At 37.9% G+C, this 20253-nt stretch overlaps 1 protein-coding gene across 1 annotated transcript in view; it reads left to right on the forward strand.

Moving 5' to 3' along the window:
* TREH (trehalase) overlaps positions 1-18337 on the forward strand; it is a 92186-nt gene extending 73849 nt beyond the window's left edge. The window contains exons 12-15 of the mRNA XM_053690054.1: positions 15252-15363; positions 15980-16092; positions 16261-16314; positions 17951-18337. Of these exons, the coding sequence (XP_053546029.1) occupies positions 15252-15363; positions 15980-16092; positions 16261-16314; positions 17951-18085 (414 nt within the window). The 3' untranslated portion in view covers positions 18086-18337. The remainder of the gene's footprint in view (positions 1-15251; positions 15364-15979; positions 16093-16260; positions 16315-17950) is intronic.
* Positions 18338-20253: the final 1916 nt, after the last annotated feature.

Raw genomic sequence — 20253 nt, forward strand, 5'->3', positions numbered from 1 at the left:
TTCATCCATCCGACGCGGAGTAGCTCCATCTTCAAGACATCCGACGCGGAGCATCCTCTTCATCCGGAGTCGTCTTACTGAATGACGGTTCCTTTAAATGATGTCATCCAAGATGGCGTCCCATAGATTCCGATTGGCTGATAGAATTCTATCAGCCAATCGGAATTAAGGTAGAAAGAATTCTATTGGCTGATGCAATCAGCCAATAGGATTGAAGTTCAATCCTATTGGCTGATCCAATCAATCAATAGGATTGAGCTCGCATTCTATTGGCTGATTGGAACCATCAGTCAGTAAGAAGACTCCGGATGAAGAGGATGCTCCGCTTTCGGATGTCTTGAAGATGGAGCCGCTCCACGTCAGATGGATGAAGATAGAAGATGCCGTCTGGATGAAGACTTCTGCCCGTCTGGAGGACCACTTTGCCGGCTTGGATGAAGACTTCTCCCGGCTTCGTTGAGGACTTTGGCCCAGTTGGATGAAGACTTCTGCCACTTCCTTGAGGATGGATGTCCGGTCTTCAGAACAGTAAGTCGATCTTCAGGGGGATAGTGTTAGGTTTTTTAAGGGTGTATTGGGTGGGTTTTATTTTTAGGTTAGGGCTTTGGGCCACAAAAGAGCTAACTGCCCTTTTAAGGGCAATGCCCATCCAAATGCCCTTTTCAGGGCAATGGGGAGCTTAGGTTTTTTTAGTTAGGTTTTTATTTGGGGGGTTGGTTGTGTAGGTGGTGGGTTTTACTGTTGGGGGGTGTTTGTATTTTTTTTTTACAGGTAAAAGAGCTGATTTCTTTGGGGAAATGCCCCGCAAAAGGCCCTTTTAAGGGCTATTGGTAGTTTAGTTTAGGCTAGGGTTTTTTTTTATTTTGGGGGGACTTTTTTATTTTTATAGGGCTATTAGATTAGGTGTAATTAGTTTAAATATCTTGTGAAGCGAGAATTATCAATCCTAGGATTGATGGATTGTACACCTAGCACTCATTCCCTAATTGATGGTGGCAAAGATTGGACAAGATATATGTATCTTGGGAGGAGGGTGTGCGTGGGGATGTATTAAAATATAACCTTTATTGGTAATTTTAAAATAAAAAGTTTACTTAATATTGTGCACAACCACAATTGTTTTTAAATAATAAAGACCACCATTCCTGCTTATTAAAAAATGCTAACTGGCATTCAACAAACAATTCCCTAACATGTTTCGCCACTAACGTGGCTTTTTCAAACAATTGTGGTTGTGCACAATATTAAGTAAACTCACTTGAGAATGGGGTTAACTCAGTAGCATTATCTTAAGCCTAACCGGCATTTGTAGCGTGGATTCAGTAAGCGGTTACTAATGTGGAGCTTTAAACATATATATAATACCACAAATACTCAGTGAATCATCAGCACAATACCGCTAACAACTTTTAATGCCTAGGCGGACAATACGATTTAACTAGTTAATATCCGGTATAAAAAGAGCGCAGTCAATTCACAGAGAGTAGCTATTTTTTTGTAGCACTTTAATAAACTCATATGATTGCTATAACTCTTACACAGTAAGATTTCAACATTAATAACTTTAGTGATGAATGGTTAAAATATTACTACAACTCTCTTTTTGTGAACGTATATTGTAATAGAAGAGTGGTCTTACAAAGCTATAGTTATATGTAACGCCAAAGCAGAGTCAGGAAAGTTAAGTGCATAACAGGCAGTATCTCTATACAGCGAATCACGAACAGCTTGTTACCAATATTATTAAAGATCAAAGCATGCCAAGCGATGCCTCTGTATATTTAACTACGAACACCATGTTAGTAACATTCTCAATGTAGATAAATACAATAACAACCCAATATAATTAAAATGTTACTCAAGTTTGTTGCTATTGCAACAATTATATTATACATTATCAACCTTGCAAATTCAATTGAACTTTAGCAACACATCTAACTTTTCTGTGGTGGTATAAGCATAATGTTCCTGTAGACATAAGTATTTATAAACATACAATAAAAAGATTCTACAGGGGTTAACTTGTTAACTGACTGACTAGTGTTATTACACTCCATATAGACAGCACTATCTGTCTCTATTCAGCTAGAAGTCTATCCAAAAACAGCATTCAGCATATATTATTTCCAACAATATTATACCAAGATATATGTACAAATATATAGCACAAGTAATATAATTGTAAGGAAACCAGACATTGTCACACAAAGATATATATTAAATGTAATACTATATGCAATAATAATAAATTTCGGTGATACTATTGGATATCTGCGTTAAATACATCCAATATTATAATTTGAATTGAACGGTGAGTCACAGACCACATATATAATATTAGAGCAAATATCATAACAAAGCAGCTCTACTAATACAATGTAAGCTCTAAGTATATCAAAATATTATACAATTACTGAGATTATCCTGACTTGAAACTTAAGTCATTTCCAATACACACCATAACCACTTAATGTATTCCGGGAATAACGGATAAAACCTCCAAAGACCTAAGCCTGTGTTTTTAATAAAGTATGTATGTCGATTGTGTTTGTTGCCTTTTATTTTAAAATTACCAATAAAGGTTATATTTTAATACATCCCCACGCACACCCTCCTCCCAAGATACATATATCTTGTCCAATCTTTGCCACCATCAATTAGGAAATGAGTGCTATTTGGGTGTACAATCCATCAATCCTAGGATTGATAATTCTCGCTTCACACAACAAGTACACAGCACCTCAGCCATTTTGTAATACAATAAATCTGGACTATAGATAGATTGATACATATATCATACCACTAGATCCAGAGATCAATAGGCTACCCTAAGTTGTAAATTTGTGCAGTGCCATTAGTACCTCGTTTTTCTTAGTTTAAATATCTTGTAATTTGTTTATTATTTTGTGTAATTTAGTGTTTGTTTGTTTTTGTACTTTAGCTAATTGAATTTAATTTAGGTCATTTATTTAATTGTAGTGTAGTGCTAGGTGTTAGTGTAACTTAGGTTAGGTTTTATTTTACAGACCAATTTGTATTTATTTTAGCTAGGTAGTTATTAAATACTTAATAACTATTTAGTAACTATTCTACCTAGTTAAAATAAATACAAACTTTCCTGTAAAATAAAAATAAACCCTAAGCTAGTTACAATGTAACTATTAGTTACATTGTGTTAGGGTTAGACTTACGTTTAGGGGTTAATACATTTAGTATAAATGTAGGTAGGTGGCAGCGATGTTAGGGACGGCAGATTAGGGGTTAATAATATTTAACTAATGTTTGCGAGGCGGGAGTGCAGCGGTTTAGGGGTAAATATGTTTATTATAGTGGCAGCGATGTCCGGAGCGGTAGATTAGGGGTTAATACGTATAATGTAGGTGGCGACTATGTCGGGGGTGGCAGATTAGGGGTTAATAAAAATAATGTAGATGTCGGCGATGTTGGGGCAGCAGATTAGGGGGTTAATAAGTATAATGTAGGTGGCAGCGGTGTCCGGAGCGACAGATTAGGGCTTAATAAGTATAATGTAGGTGTAGACGATGTCGGGGGTGGCAGATTAGGGGTTAATAAGTGTAAGGTTAGGGGTGTTTAGACTCGGGGTTCATGTTAGGGTGTTAGGTGTAAACATAAATTTTATTTCCCCATAGGAATTAATGGGGCTGCGTTACTGAGTTTTACGCTGCTTTTTTGCAGGTGTTAGACTTTTTCTCAGCCGGCTCTCCCTGTTAATTTGTTTATTATTTTGTGTAATTTAGTGTGTGTGTGTGTGTGGGGGGGGGTTGTACTTTAGCTAATTGCATTTAATTGTAGTGTAGTGTTAGGTGTTAGTGTAACTTAGGTTAGGTTTTATTTTACATGCCAATTTGTATTTATTTTAGCTAGGTAGTTATTAAATAGTTAATAACTATTTAGTAACTATTCTACCTAGTTCAAATAAATAAAAACTTGCCTGTAAAATAAAAATAAACCCTAAGATAGCTACAATGTAACTATTAGTTATATTGTAGCTAGCTTAGGGTTTATTTTACAGGTAAGTATTTAGTTTTAAATAGGAATTATTTAGGTAATAATATTAATTTTATTTAGATTTATTGTAATTATATTTAAGTTAGGGGGTGTTAGGGTCAGGGTTAGACTTAGGTTTAGGGGTTAATACATTTAGTATAGTGGCGGTGACGTTGGAGGCGACAGATTAGGGGTTAAAAAATGTAGGTAGGTGGCTTCGATGTTAGGGACGGCAGATTAGGGGTTAATAATATTTAACTAATGTTTGCGAGGCGGGAGTGCGGCGGTTTAGGGGTTAATATGTTTATTATAGTGGTGGCGATGTCCGGAGCGGTAGATTAGGGGTTAATACGTGTAATGTAGGTGGCGACGATGTCGGGGGCGGCAGATTAAGGGTTAATAAAAATAATGTAGGTGTTGGCGATGTTGGGGCAGCAGATTAGGGGTTAATAAGTATAATGTAGGTGACGGCGGTGTCCGGAGTGGCAGATTAGGAGTTAATAAATATAATGTAGGTGTCGGGGGTGGAAGATTAGGGGTTAATAAGTGCAAGGTTAGGGGTGTTTAGACTCGGGGTTCATGTTAGGGTGTTAGGTGTAAACATAAATTTTATTTCCCCATAGGAATCAATGGGGCTGCGTTACTGAGTTTTATGCTGCTTTTTTGCAGGTGTTAGACTTTTTCTCAGCCGGCTCACCCCGTTGATTCCTATGGGGAAATCGTGCACGAGCACATACGACCAGCTCACCGCTGACTTAAGCAGCGCTGGTATTGAAGTGCGGTAAAGAGCACAATTTTGCTCTATGCTCACTTCTTGCCTTTTAACGCCGGGTTTGTAAAAAGCTGTAATACCAGCTCTGTAGGTAAGTGAGCGGTGAGAAAAAACTGCTCGTTAGCACCGCACCGTTTCTAACGCAAAACTCGTAATCTGGCCGTATGTTAATCCTTTTCAAATCTGGATTTTTTACATTTTTGCTCTTGAGGTCTTTTCCTATTCAATATACTATCTGTATTATATTCTAGAGAATGGTTATTCTGATTCCCTCTTGGAACTGTACTACTATTTCTATGGAAATTGGTACTTATTTTCAGGATTCTTTAGAATTTGAATATAACCTTAGTAGAGCATATTCACGTACTGTTTATATTTTTAGCTCAGCTTTATCTGTGGCTGACATTACTGTTCTTTCAACCTTTGTTGAACAGTTAGCATAAGCAGTTTTAGATTCTCAAGTATATAACTCTGTTTATTTACTTTAGATGTATTCATTTAAGTATGTTTACTATATCTATTATTATGATTTAAAATATATTTTATTATCTCTATTTTGTTAGGATAATAATTTGTTTAATTTCTTTTATCTCCACTATTTCTGGAGGTTTAGAGTTTTTTTCTGCCCTACTTTTAGTCCCGTGATGTAGATCAGTTGGTGAATGTCCTGACTACAAACGCTTGTTCTAGATCCAAGGGTTATAGATTAATTTCCCGGCAGGGTTACTACAGCCCTTTGGCCTTGTGAGGTTAATTTATTGTGTACCATTTATTTGGGTAATAATAACAACTGTTTTTATCAGCTGCTAATTTGGTTAACTCCGAGTGTAAGCACTGAAAAAGCATTTTTTTGTATCCTTCTGGGAGACAAAACGCTATATAATTACTAGTTATTAGTCTGCATGAAGGTGCGGTTACCAAACCAGTCCTTTTGGTGGGGGGGGGGGGGCAGATTAAATTGTTTTTGGATGAACTCAGTCCAAAATCTATATTATTCTTAGGGTTTGACTAGATTTTTATGATGAGGCCTCCTATGGGAAGAATCTTTCTTTCTCAGTACACACTTTGAATTTTTTTCAGGAGTGATTATACCAGTTCTTTTAGCAGGAACAGGGTTTGGGTTTCTATTCAATTCTATTCTTTGTCCCAAAGAAGAAAGGTTTATTAAGTCCAATCTTGGATCTGAAGACTTTTATATTGCTTTGCTAGAGTCTCAACTTTTAAGTTGGCAATTATAAGGACTATTATGCTTTTTTGTTCAGCAAGGTCATTTCATGTCCACTCCATTTTTCAGGATGTTTATTTTAATATTTTATTTCATTCAGACCACTCGTGGATTCTGATTCTCTCTTTTTTAGATAAGCTTTACCAATTTGTTGCTTTTCTATTTGGTCTAGTGACAGCTTTATGAATCTTTTCAAAGGTTCTTGGTGCCCTTCTTTCTATATTCAGACAGTAGGGTATTGTGGTGCTTCCTTATTTGGATGGTATCTTGGTATTAGCTTAAACTTTTCTTTTATTAAAGCCGGACAGATAGCTCAGCATGCTAATGCACTGTGGCTGAGCTCTGTAGCAACCTGAGGGTTGCAGGTTCGATTCCTGGCGAGGTCCATTCAGCCTTTCATCCTTCAAGGTTGATTAAATGAGCAGCGTCTTGAGTCCCTTACAGGTGATTAGCCATTCTTTACAAGTACCCCAATACATACATATTCAAATATATGGACTTTTCTTTTATTGGAATCTTTCATGAATCAACTAAGTTTTGTTTCTTCAAGACATGGTTAGAGGATTTAATTTACCTAAGAGTTTCATGATTCCTCAGACAAGGGTCACTTCTTTTTGGGTTTCTAGATGGATTCTGTATTCATGTCTTTGTCTTTATCGGACAAAAGTCAATTGTAATTGTCGTTAGCCTGTCTAACTTACAGTCTAGAACATTTCTTTCAGTGGCTACGTGCATGGAAGTTTTAGGTCTCATAACTGCAGCATCGGTCGTGGTTCCCTTTGCTCATTTTCATCTGAGTTCTCTTTTTGCTTTGCATACTTTGCATACTGAATAAATAATACAGGGATTGTTTTTAGATATCACAGTTGATATTCTTAAATCCTAACACTCTACTCTCTCTGTTTTGGTGTCTATCATCGTTTTATTCAGGGGGCCTCCTTTTGTTCATCCTTCCTGGAATGTATTCTTAATGGTTTCAAGTCTTACAGATTGGGGAGCTGTCTGAGGGTCTCTGTCAGCACAAGGGGTTTGGAAACTTCAAGAGGTGAGGTTTCCAATCATATTTTAGAACTCTGTGCTATTTTCAGAGATCTTTCAGGCTTACAATCTTTTAGGAGAGAACTTTTCATTTTTTGCTTTCAGACAGACAATATCACAACTGTGGCATATGTCAATAATCAAATAGGGACTCGCAGTTCCTTAGCAATTAAGAAGCATTTTGAATAGGTTCTAGATGGAATGCATCTCCTGTCTAATTTCTTCAATTTTTTATCTTAGGTTTAGACATTTGGGAGGTGGATTATCTCAGCCGTCAGCCTTTACATCCTGGAGATTGGTATCTCTATATAGATATGTTTTCTCAATTTCCCAGGTACCTTTTCAGGTCCAGGAATCCTCAGGTGGAGATGGTGGATGCATTAGCAGTGTCTTGGTTTTGCAACCTGATTACATCTTTCCGCCTCTGTTTTTTTCTCCAAGGGTGATTTCCAAGAGCATATTGGAACAATGTCATCTGTTTCTGATAGCATCAGCATGGCCTCACAGGTTTGGTATGTGGATCTTATTCGGATGTCCAGTTGCCTTCCTTGGCCGCTTTCTCTTTGGCTAGCCCTCTTGTTTTAGGGACTATTTTTCCATTGGGATCTCAAATTACTAATTTGATGGTATGGAAATTGATTAGTGTTTAGTCATAGAGGTTTTTTTGTCTTTATCACTATGTTGCAGCCTTAGAAGTCTGTTTCAAGGAACATGTATTATAAGGTTTGGAAAACCTATATTTTTTGGTGTTCTTCTCATAAATTCTCTTGGCATTCTTTTAGAATTCCTAAGATTTTACAGTTTTTTCAGGATGGTTTGGATAACTGTCTGCAAATTTTTCTGATGGGACAAATCTCTGTTCTTTCTGTTTTATTTCCTAGAAAGATTGTTTAAACTTCCTGATAATCACTGTTTTGTCCAGGCTTTGGTTGATATTAAGCCTGTTCATTTATTAATTTCTCCTTTTTGGGGTCTTATTTGGTTTAAAGATTTTGCAGGCTCTTTCTTTTGAACCTATTTTTTCTTTGAAGATTATCTACTTTCTTGGAAAGTGTTGTTTCTTTTGACTATCTCTTCTGCTACAAGAGTTTCTGATTTATCAGCTCTCTCTTGTGTGTTTCCTTATCTGTTGTTTTTTTTTCTCATCTAGATAAGTTGTTTTGTGGACTTCTTTTTTGGCACGAATGTGCGTCTGTAATGACGCAAGTTCGTAATTTCCTGCGTCTTAGTTGACGCTAGGTTGTTTGACGTGAAATTGTGTGTGTTATGACGTGAGTTGCATAATTTCCAGATGTTTTTTGGCGCCCAAAAAAATCTCAACTTCCTTTTGTGTCATGGGTCATACTTGGCGCCAAAAATTTTTTAATTTTATTTTACCTCACTTCCTATATTCTCCTTGACTTCTTTATGCTCAGAGGGCTATGCTATTTGCTTTTTTTTGCCAATTTTTGCATTTGCATTTTTTTCCATTCCTGAAACTGCTATATGTGGAACTAAGATATTTCTGTTTAAATGTTGTTATTATTTCTTTTACATTTTAAAAGATGTCTCAATCTGATCCTGTCTCAGAAGCTGCTGTAGGAAACATGCTGCCTGAACACAGTTCTACTAAAGCTAAGTGTATCTGTTGTAAGCTAGTGGAGATTATATCTCCAGCTGTAGTATGTAACAGTTGTTATGATAAGCTTTTGCATACAGAAAAGGTTTCTATTAGTGCTAGTACAGTATCTGTTGTTCCTTCAACATTCTAAAGTACATGATATCCCTGTTGATATGAAAAATTATATTGCTGATGCGATACAGAAGTCTATGGCTGCTATACCGCCTTCAAATAAACGTAAAAGGTCTTTTAAAACTTCTCATAATACTGATGAAATTTGTAATGACCGGCAACATACTGATATATCCTCCTCTGATGAGGATCTCTCTGATTCAGAAGATCCTACTTCAGACATTGACATTGATAAATGATCTTATCTTTTTAAGATTGAGTATATTCGTTCTTTGTTAAAAGAAGTTTTGATAACTTTGGATATTGAGGAGTCTGGTCCTCTTGATAATAAATCCAGTAAATGTTTAAATTCTGTCTATAAACCTCCTGTGACTACTCCTGAGGTTTTTCCTGTTCCTGATGCTATTTCTGATGTGATTGCTAAGGAATGGTCTAAGCCTGGTACTTCTTTTGTTCCTTCTTCAAGGTTTAAAAAGTAGTATCCTTTGCCAGTGGCTAAATTAGAGTTTTGGGAAAAAGTCTTGCTAAACGTACTACTATTCCTATGGAAGATAGTACTTATTTTAAAGGGACAGTCAACACCAGAATTATTGTTGTTTTAAAAGATAGATAATCCCTTAATTACCAATTCCCCAGTTTTGCATAACCAACACAGTTATAATTATACACATTTTACCTCTGTAATTACCTTGCCTCAGCAGACTGCACTCTTATTTCAGTTCTTTTGACAGACTTGCATTTTAGCCAATCAGAGCTGAGATTAGAGGGGGCCTTCAAGGTCTAAGAAATTAGCATATGAACCTCCTAGGTTTAGCTTTCAACTAAGAATAACCAGAGAACAAAGCAAAATTGGTGATAAAAGTAAATTGGAAAGTTGTTTAAAATGACATGCCGTATTTGAATCAAGAAAGTTTTTTTTGGACTTGACTGTCCCTTTAAGGATCCTTTAAATAGGAAGATTGAATCTTATCTAAGGAAAACTTATTTGCATTCTGGCTATATTCTCAGACCTGCCATTTCTATGCTGCATCAACTTTTTGGTTGGATAGCTTAGCACAATGGGAAAATGACTCTGATTTGTGATACTATTTTTGATATCATCAAGATGAATGTTAAATCTATGCCTCTGGCTATTTTAGCTAGAAGAGCTTTATGACTCAAATCATGGATTGCTGACATGGTATTTAAATCTAGGTTACTATCTCTATCATTCCAGGGAAATAATTTGTTTGGTTCCCAGTTGGATTCTATTATTTCCACTATTACTGGGGGGGAAGGAAGTTTTTTTACCTCAAGATAAAAAGTCTAAGGGCAAATCTAAAGCTTCTAATCGGTTTCGTTCCTTTCGTCTGAATAGAAAACAGAAAACCACTCCTTCCCCTAAGGACTCTGGCTCCAATTGGAAGCCATCCTCGAGTTGGAATAAATCCAAGCCTTATAAGAAACCAAAGCCAGCCCCCAAGACTGCATGAAGGTGTGGCCCTCAATCCAGTTCTGCTGGTGGGGGACAGATTGAAGTTATTTCAAGACGTTTGGTCAGGTTCTGTTCAGAATCATTGGAGTCAGAATATTGTCTCTCAGGGGTATCGAATAGGATTCAGAATAAGACCTCCTCTGAGAAGATTGTTTTCTCTCTCACATCCCAACAAATCCTGCGAAAGCTCAGGCCTTTCTGAAGTGTGTTTCAGATCTAGAGCTTTAAGGCGTTATTGTACAAGTTCCACTTCTGGAACAGGGTCTGGGTATTTATTCAAATCTATTCATTGTCCCGAGGAAGGAAAATTCTTTCAGACCAGTTCTGGATTTGAAGTTTTTGAAACAATTTGTAAGGGTCCCAACTTTCAAGATGGTGACTATAAGGACTATTTTGCCTTTTGTTCAGCAAGGTCTACATGTCCTCAATAGACTTACAGGATGCGTATCTTCACATTCCGATTCATCCAGACCACTATCAGTTTCTGAGATTCTCTTTTCTAGAAAAGCATTACCAATTTGTTGCTCTTCCATTTGGCCTAGCAACAGCTCCAAGAATCTTTTTGAAGGTTCTCTGTGCCTTTCTATTTGTAATCAGAGAACAGGAGTATTGTGGTGTTTCCTTATTTGGACGATATCTTGGTACTGGCTAAATCTTTTCATTTAGCAGAATCTCACACGAATCAACTTGTGTTGTTTCTTCAAAAACATGGTTGGAGGATCAATTTACCAAAGAGTTATTTGATTCCTTAGACAAGGGTCACCTTTTTATGTTTCCAGATAGATTCAGTGTCCATGACTCTGTCCTTAACAGACAAGACGAATGAAATTGGTTTCTGCCTGTCAAAACCTTCAGTCTCAATCATTCCCTTCAGTGGCTATGTTCATGGAAGTTTTAGGTCTCATGACTACAGCATCGGACGTGATCCCCTTTGCTCGTTTTCATATGAGACCTCTGCAGCTTTGCATGTTGACTCAATGGTGCAGGGATTATACTCGGATATCACAATTAATATTCTTAAATCCAAGCATTCTACTCTCTCTGACTTGGTGGTTAGACCTTCATTGTATTATTCAAGGGGCCTCTTTTGTTCATCCTTCCTGGACTGTAGTCTCAACAGATGCAAGTCTTTCAGGTTGGGAAGCTGTCTGGGGGTCTATGACAGCACAAGGGGTTTGGAATCCTCTAGAGGCGAGGTTACCAATCAATATCTTAGAAGTCCGTGCTATTTTCAGGTCTCTTCAGGCTTGGCCTCTATTGAAGAGAGAACTTTTCATTCGCTTTCAGACAGACAATATCACAACTGTGGCATATGTCAATCATCAGGGAGGGATTCACAGTTCTTTAGCAATGAAAGAAGTATCACGGATACTTTCTTGGGCGGGATCCAACTCTTGTCTAATTTCTGCAATTCATATCCCAGGTGTAGACAATTGGGAAGCGGATTATCTCAGCCGTTAGACTTTTACTGAATCAATGGTCTCTTATACTCGGATATCATAGTTGATATACTTAAATCCCAACATTCAACTCTCTCTGTCCTGGTGGTTGGACCATCATCGGATTCTTCAAGGGGCCTCTTTTGTTCATCCTTCCTGGGCTGTGATTTCAACAGATGCAAGTCTCACAGGTTGGGGAGCTGTCTGGGGTTCTCTGACAGCACAAGGAGTTTGGAATCCTCAAGAGGCGAGGTTACAATCAATATTTTAGAACTCCATGCTATTTTCAGGGCTCTTCAGGCTTGGCCTCTATTAAATAGAGAATCATTCATTCATTTTCAGACAGATAATATCACAACTGTGGCATATGTCAATCATCAAGGGGGGACTCACAGTCCTTTAGTATCTTGAATACTTTCTTGGGTGGAATCCAACTCCTGTCTAATTTCTGAGATATATATCCCAGGTATAGACAATTGGAAAGTGGATTATATCAGTCGTCAATCTTTACATCCAGGGGAGTGGTCTCTCCATCCAGATGTATTTTGTCAGATTTTACAGATGTGGGGTCTCCCCAAAATAGATCTGATGGCTTCCCATCTAAACAAGAAGCTTCCCAGGTACCTTTCCAAGTCCAGGGATCCTCAGGCGGAGATGGTGGATGCGTTAGCAGTTCCTTGGTTTTACCAACCTGCTTACATTTTTCCACCTCTAGTTCTTCTTCCAAGGGTGATCTCCAATCACATGTGTTTCAGATAGAACCAGCATGGCCTCACAGGTTTTGGTATGCGGATCTTGTCCGGGATTTCCAGTTGCCAACCTTGCCCACTTCCTTTAAGGCCAGACCTTCTGTCTCAAGGGCCGTTTTTCCATCAGGATCTCAAATAGCTAAATTTGAAGGTATAAAAATTTAGTACTTAGTCATAGAGGTTTCTCTGACTCATTTATTAATACTATGCTACAGGTTTGTAAGTCTGTTTCAAGGAAGATTTATTATCGGGTTTAGAAAACCTATATTTCATGGTGTTTTTCTCATAAATTCTCTTGGCATTTTTTTAGGATTCCTAGAATTTTACAGTTTCTTCAGGATGGTTTAGATAAAGGTTTGTCTGCAAGTACCTTCAAGGGACAAATTTCTGCTCTTTCTGTTTTATTTCATAGAAAGATTGCTAAACTTCCTGATATTCATTGTTTTGTTCAGGATTTGGTTCGTATCAAGCCTGTTGTTAAATCAACCTCTCCTCCTTGGAGTCTTAATTTGGTTTTGAAGGCTTTGCAGGCTCCTCCTTTTGAGCCTATGCATTCTTTGGATATTAAACTACTTGGTTGGAAACTGTTGTTTCTTTTGGCTATCTGAATTGTCTGCTCTCTCTTGTGAGTTTCCTTTTCTGATTTTACATCAGGATAAGGCTGTTTTGCGGACTTCGTTTAAATTTCTTCCTAAGGTTGTGAATTCTAACAATATTAGTAGAGAAATTGTTGTTTCTTCCTTGTGTCCTAATCCTAAGAATACTCTTGAAAGATCTTTACATTCTTTGGATGTTATAAGAGCTTTGAAATACTATGTTGAGGCTACTAAAGATTTCAGGAAGACTTCTAGTCTATTTGTTGTTTTTTCTGGTCCTAGGAAAGGTCAGAAAGCCTCTGCCATTTCTTTGGCATCTTGGTTAAAGCTTTTGATTCACAAGGCTTATTTGGAGGTGGGATAGACACTGCCTCAGAGAATTAGAGCTCATTCTACTAGAACAGTCGCCACCTCTTGGGCTTTTAAGAATGAAGCTTCACTTGATCAGATTTGCAAAGCAGCAACTTTGTCTTCTTTGCATACATTTTCTAAATTTTAACATTTTGATGTATTTGCTTTTTCTGAAGCAGTCTTAGGTAGAAAAGTTCTTCAGGCAGCTGTTTCAGTTTGATTCATCTGCTTATTATTTAAGTTTTTTTCTTGAAATTTTTGTGAAATTTATGAGAAAGACTTGTTTTTTTGTGGATTTAATTTAATTTTTTTCAACGGAAATAGCTTTTTTTTTATCCCTCCCTTTCTAGTGACTCTTCTGTGGTCACCCACACCTTGGGTATTTCTATCCCATACGTCACTAGCTCATGGACTCTTGCTAATTACATGAAAGAAAACTTAATTTATGTAAGAACTTACCTGATAAATTAATTTCTTTCATATTGGCAAGAGTCCATGAGGCCCACCCTTTTTATGGTGGTTTTGTTTTAAAGCACAATTTTATTTCCAGTTCCTCTTTTTATATGCTTTTTTACTCCTTATTTTTTCAACCCACTACTTGGCTATTTGTTAAACTGAATTGTGGGTGTGGTGAGGGGTGTATTTATAGGCATTTTGAGGTTTGGGAAACTTTGCCCCTCCTGGTAGGAATGTATATCACATATGTCACTAGCTCATGGACTCTTGCCAATATGAAATAAGTTAATTTATCTGGTAAGTTCTTACATAAATTATGTTATATTTTTTTAATAAACTACCTCCCCCCTACTATTTTCATGGCTCTATATATTCACACTCCATCCCCCATCTATGGTATACAATATAGCCCTTTTAAGGTACTTGCCCCATTCCTGGAAAATCCCTAGGAGGGGATTGCGGGGGTTTAATGGTTGGGGGCACCACTGTTTGTGCAGAACCAACGAGAAGTGATATATACCCAGTGTTATAGAACAGCAAGATCTGTGTCTGGAGTTCTCTTGATCTCTGACACTGGGCATAGAGAGAACTCTAGACATGTTTCTTGTTGTCATAAAACGTTAGAGGTTAGTTCTTCCTGAGTGGTGGCTATACACATACTTGTGCTATTTTTTAACTATACCACCATCGACCATTCAGGCATATGGTAAGTACCCTTAAAGAGAGTTATAGTTGTTTTATTGTCCCCATCTCTCCACTAACCCATTGAAGGGGAGGGGATCGGTTTGCATTTAAAGGTGCACTGCCACTCTTATGCATATATCCATGAGAACTCTGCCAACATTAGGTAAACACCCTAGTCAGTCACGCTTATATGCACACCTCAGGAACTCTTTAAACTTTTTCATCCCATGCACTCCTCCGCCCTTGCTAATACATCAAACACTCTCCTATAATTATGTACACTGTTAGGCATTATTCCACCCTTTTGCACACCCACTTTCTTTTCATAGCTGTTTTAATTACAGCCATATGAATATTTTGCCAGTTGGTTGTCTTATAGGTATGAAAGACTAGCAATTCAAGCAGATAAATTTTACTCTTTTTTTTATATTTCCATAACATTTGCATGATAGTTGGCAAAGGATATATATATATATATATATATATATATATATATATATATATATATTCATTTAGTTACTTTACAGTGTAAGTCACTGAATCTCTCTCCATCTTCTCCAGTTCCTAAATTATTCTTTTAAGCCTGTTGACTAAATCTCACTCACCTCTCCATTCTTTAATACACAGGATAAGTAGAATAACATGAAGAGACTAGAGAGGGTCCTAAGTAAATAGACTTCACTTTAGAGAGTGTGAATAAATAACACTTTCTTAACTTCTCCTACAGAACAGCAAAGCTTTATCCTATAAGAATGGGATTCCCACTTCTCTCACCAACTCAGGACAACAATGGGATTTTCCAAATGCCTGGCCTCCCTTACAGCATATAGTTATTGAAGGTAAGTACCTCCATAGATGTGGCACTCTATCCAGTGCTTCCTATGTCTTCTAAATTAAATGTCTCCTTGTAACTGTCATCACTCCATTCCATTCACCTTCCTCTAGCCTCTCATATTGTTCCATGTATCGTTTCCCTAACAACCTACACTAACCTTTCCTAAATCCATTGTTATCCCCTTAAACCCCCCAGCTGTTTGTAGATCACCTTCACAAGAGCTGACTACAACAGTGTAACTCTCGGCAGGGCCCCTCTATTATTCTTCTTCTTCTTCTTTATTTATAAAGCGCCAACAGATTCTGCAGCGCTGTCTATGGGTAACAAAGATAATAGGACAGTACAATATGAGACACCGGACAAAATTTAACAAACAAATACAGGGGGAATTGGGAGCCCTGTTCCCTTGGGAACTTACAATCTAAATACCATTTAATCCCTAAAAATTTTATCTTGTATACCGCCTATGTTTATAGCACTGCAGAATCTGTTGGTGTTTTACAAATACCTGATAATATATATATATATATATATATATATATATATATATATATATATATATATACATACATATACACACATATATATATAAAATAATACTGTTCTATCCCCTCTTGCAGGGCTAGCTATCTCAGGGTCCACAAGAGCTCAAGATCTTGCATTTTCTTTGGCACAGAACTGGGTTAGAAGCAATTATGCAGCCTATAGGGAATACAAGGCCATGTTTGAGAAGGTATGTATGGAAGACTAGGACTGGGGAAAACCATTGTGTTCTCAAAGCAAAGAGTGTCATTAATATTATTAAAGCATTTTTAGTGTGCTAAACAAAAGAGTCCATGTGTACTCTAGGGGATTTTCTTCATGTCCCATTTATTAAATTCTCTTGGTTTTTTTTTTGCAGTATAATGTAGAAGGAGATGGAAAGCCAGGTGGAGGAGGAGAGTATGAAGTACAGGTAATAAACCTTGTTGTGTAAGTGCTGCAGGCTGTATAAAGATGAGGAGAGAATGTTGCTAGCTCTGTACAGACGAGAATAGGTGCCTGCTGGGTGTGTATAGATAAGAAAAGGAGGCTGTTGACTGTGGGTAGCAGAGGATATGAGGCTTAATAAAGTCCCACGGGCTTCAATACCATTTGTATGACGAAGACACCCAAATCTACCTCTCTGTACCAGACCTATCTCCTTCCTTGCTAACCAGTGTCACTAACTGTCTCTCTCACATCTCTTCCTGGATGTCCTCTAACTACCTCAAGCTAAATCTCTCCAAAACTGAGCTCCTTATTTTCCCCCCTTCTTCCAAAATCTCCACCCCCCAATTTCTCTATAACTGTTGATAACTCCATCATTACCCCTACCCAACATGCCCGATGTCTTGGGGTCACACTTGACTCAAATCTTTCTTTCACTCCTCACATTCAGTCCTAGGCTAAAGCCTGCAGCTTCCACCTTAAAAACATCTCTAAAATTAGACATTTCCTTACACAAGACACAACTAAGATTTTAATCCACTCTCTCATCTTTTCCCGCCTCGACTACTGCAACTCCATCCTCTCTGGTCTCCCTAGCTGCCACCTTGCTCCTTTACAATCCATAATGAATGTCTCTGCCAGGCTCATCTTCCTTACATGTCGCTCTTCATCTACTGCACCTCTCTGCCAATCCCTTCACTGGCTTCCTCTTGCCTCCAGGATTAAACACAACATTCTCACTCTGACATACAAAGCCTCTCAACTGCACTGCTTCCCCCTTCATCTCAGACCTTGTCTCTAGATACTCTCCCTCCCGTCCCCTTCGCTCTGCTCTTGACCTCCTACTCTCCTCGTCTCTTGTTAGCTCCTCACATTCCCATATACAAGACTTCTCCAGACTGACTCCCATCTTGTGGAACTCTCTGCCTCACTCCACAAGACTTTCCCCTAGTTTTAAAAGCTTTAAGCGCTACCTAAAGATTCTACTATTCAGGGATGATACAGCCTACACTAACCTTCCTAACTCCATTGCTATCCCCTTGAACCCCCTAGCATGTAAGCCTATGAGCCCAGCTGTTTGTATATCACCTTCATAAGAGCTGACTATAACAGTGCAACTATCGGCAGGGCCCTCTCCCCCTTTGATCCCTATAAATGTTATCTTGTATACCGCCTATGTTTACAGCGCTGCAGAATCTGTTGGCGCTCTACAAATACCTGATAATAATAATAATAATAATAATAATAATGCTGGCTGTGTGTAGAGAAAGAGAGGAGGTTGGTTATAGGTTATAGTGGATGACATATGATTATGTATAAAGAGGCTGCTGGTTCTTAAGAGAAAGAATGCAGACAGCTGAGTATGTAGGAGTTTGAATAGTTTATGGGGAACAGAAGGCTGTAGAGTGTATAGAGGGGGCTTTTAGTTTTCTGGGTCGATGTGGAGAGAAGACTGTCCCTTGGATAGCAAGGGTAAATAGGCTACCAGATTTAGACTGGCTGAGGTGGCTATTCATTGTATGTGTGAGTGGGGGTGCCTCGATGTTTAGAGGAGGCTTTTTACAGTAAAGTGGTCTTCAATTCGTAAGATTCAGTTTCTGCACCTTTTTTTTGTTTCTCAGTTGGGCTTCGGCTGGACAAATGGAGTCATCTTTCAACTTCTGGACAAATATGGATCCCGTCTTACCTCTGATTGTGCTCATTACCCCACAATCTCTCTACCTTTGCTTATAATTTCCCTCTTTATCATAATGTAATGCCCCCCCCCTGTTGTTTCTTCTCATGTGCCTTAAATATTCTTCTTTTTTAGAAATCAGTTTTTCAGAATGTGCATTCATTTGCAGGTCTCTGGTTGTTTATTGTCTTCAATTTGAATTTTTCCTCTCTGTTTGACTTATGAATTCCATAATACTACTGCTTGTCATTAAAAGTGTATATGAATTATACTGTTTTAGCATACAAAACAACTGTGATATACTTGCTAAATAAACACTTAACCTGCAGACTCAGTGCTGATCTTTTAAAAATTCATGTCTCTACAAATATAGGTTCATACTATACCTGTTGTTTCTAAATGAATATGTTAGCTTCTGTGTATATCTTATTTTTTTCCCCAGAGTCCCTTCTTAGATTCTTGCACCTGTGCCTTGTGGTTTCTAGTTACGCCTCTGCCAACAATCATGTCTGTGTATCTAGAAGTAGAAGAACAAACAGAGGTGCCTCATGGTGTGGTATCGTCACATACAGTAATAGTTAGATAAGGTGATATCAACTCGCTTGATAGAAGGCACAATGTTACTTAACAGGCATGCCGGGACCACTTCACAGTGAATAAAAGTTATTTTCAATATCGCCATTTGTCAGTGTGTATAAAAAACTGACACAGGATATTTCCACATACGCACACGGTCTACAAGCACCCTCAGAGACCCAAACCACTAGAGGTGGTTGATGGTTGTGTGCTGAATGCATCCTATATGAGGGAACTGAGAGAAGCCGTGATGTAGGATGGTTTGTGCAGAGGCCACCTAAGAAGTTACCAGCACTGATCTGAGGAGTGGAGCTAGCCGAGCGTCTCTGAAGTCCCAGCCTGCCTGTTAAGTAACATTGCGCCTTCTATCAAGTGAGTTGATATCATGTTATCTAACTATTGCTGTATGTGACGATACCACACTATGAGGCATCTCTGTTCTTCTACTTCTAGATACACAGACATATGGTAAAAAACTTATCAGACCCTCGGCTACCTGCTGTAACTTTGTCTGAGGAGTCTGATGATCCCATCAAAGATGTAATAGATCATTTAGAACATGAAGAGTTTAGTGCCTTTTGATGTTTTGGATTTAGCATTCTTTACATGGATATGAACCCCCATTTTTTTTTCTTTCATGATTCAGATAGAGCATGCAGTTTTAAGCAATGTTTTCATTTACTCCTATTATCAATTTTTATTCTTTCTCTTGATATATTTAATTGAAAAGGCAGGAATGTAAGCTTAGGAGCCAGCCCATTTTTGGTTCCATTTGTGGTGCTTGCTGATTGGTGGCTACATTTCAATCATGAAAGAAAACAAATTGAGTTTCATATCCCTTTAAGTTAATTAAAGAGTCATTACAGTCAAAGGTAAACTTTTTATGATGTTCAAATTTACTTCTATTACCTAATTGATTTCTTTAGATCAAATGGAATCCTTTGATGAATACCATATCTAGATATGCTCAGGAGTGTGCATGTGCCTTGAACACTATATGGTGTGACAAGCCCCTTGCAGGAATAGTCACTTCAGCATGAAATATAGTGGTTTAGGCTGTTTTATTTTTATCAGCAGTTTTAAACATGGGGTGTACTTCCCCTTTAAAACAAACATAAAACAAACAAAATCCTACTCCTTTTTAGGAGACTAACTATACATGCAATATTTCCTTACTAGCCAGTACTGGGCAGCTAAGCTGATCCCAGTTAACAAAACAAATCAAAATAAGCAGAATAGAACAAAGTTTGCTCACCAGTCTCTTGTTTCTACAAGCTATAAATTCAGACATGCAGCAAGGTCTCAAATCCTCCCTCTCTGGAGTAGCCTGCACAATGAGACTCTGATTCCCTCTACAGAACTGCTTATAAAGGATCCAAATTATTTAACCAGAATCAGCTGTGGTGAGCTACTAACAAATTAACACTCTGTTAGAGGGGAAAAAGTGACCTTTCCAATCTCCTGCTAACATACACTCCTTCTCTCACCCTGTCACACATCCCCCTCCCCAGCGCAACACCAGTGTGCGAAGTGACTGCTGCAAGAAGCCCATGCACACGAGACAGTGCATCAGCGTTACCATGGAGCAAACCAGCTCTGTGCTTCACTACAAAAGTAAATGGTTGCAAGGACAAAAACCATCTAGTGACTTGTGAGTTTCTATCTCTGTTGGTG

The sequence above is a fragment of the Bombina bombina genome, chromosome 8 (genome assembly GCF_027579735.1).
Source record: "Bombina bombina isolate aBomBom1 chromosome 8, aBomBom1.pri, whole genome shotgun sequence".
Taxonomy (NCBI): Eukaryota; Metazoa; Chordata; class Amphibia; order Anura; family Bombinatoridae; genus Bombina; species Bombina bombina.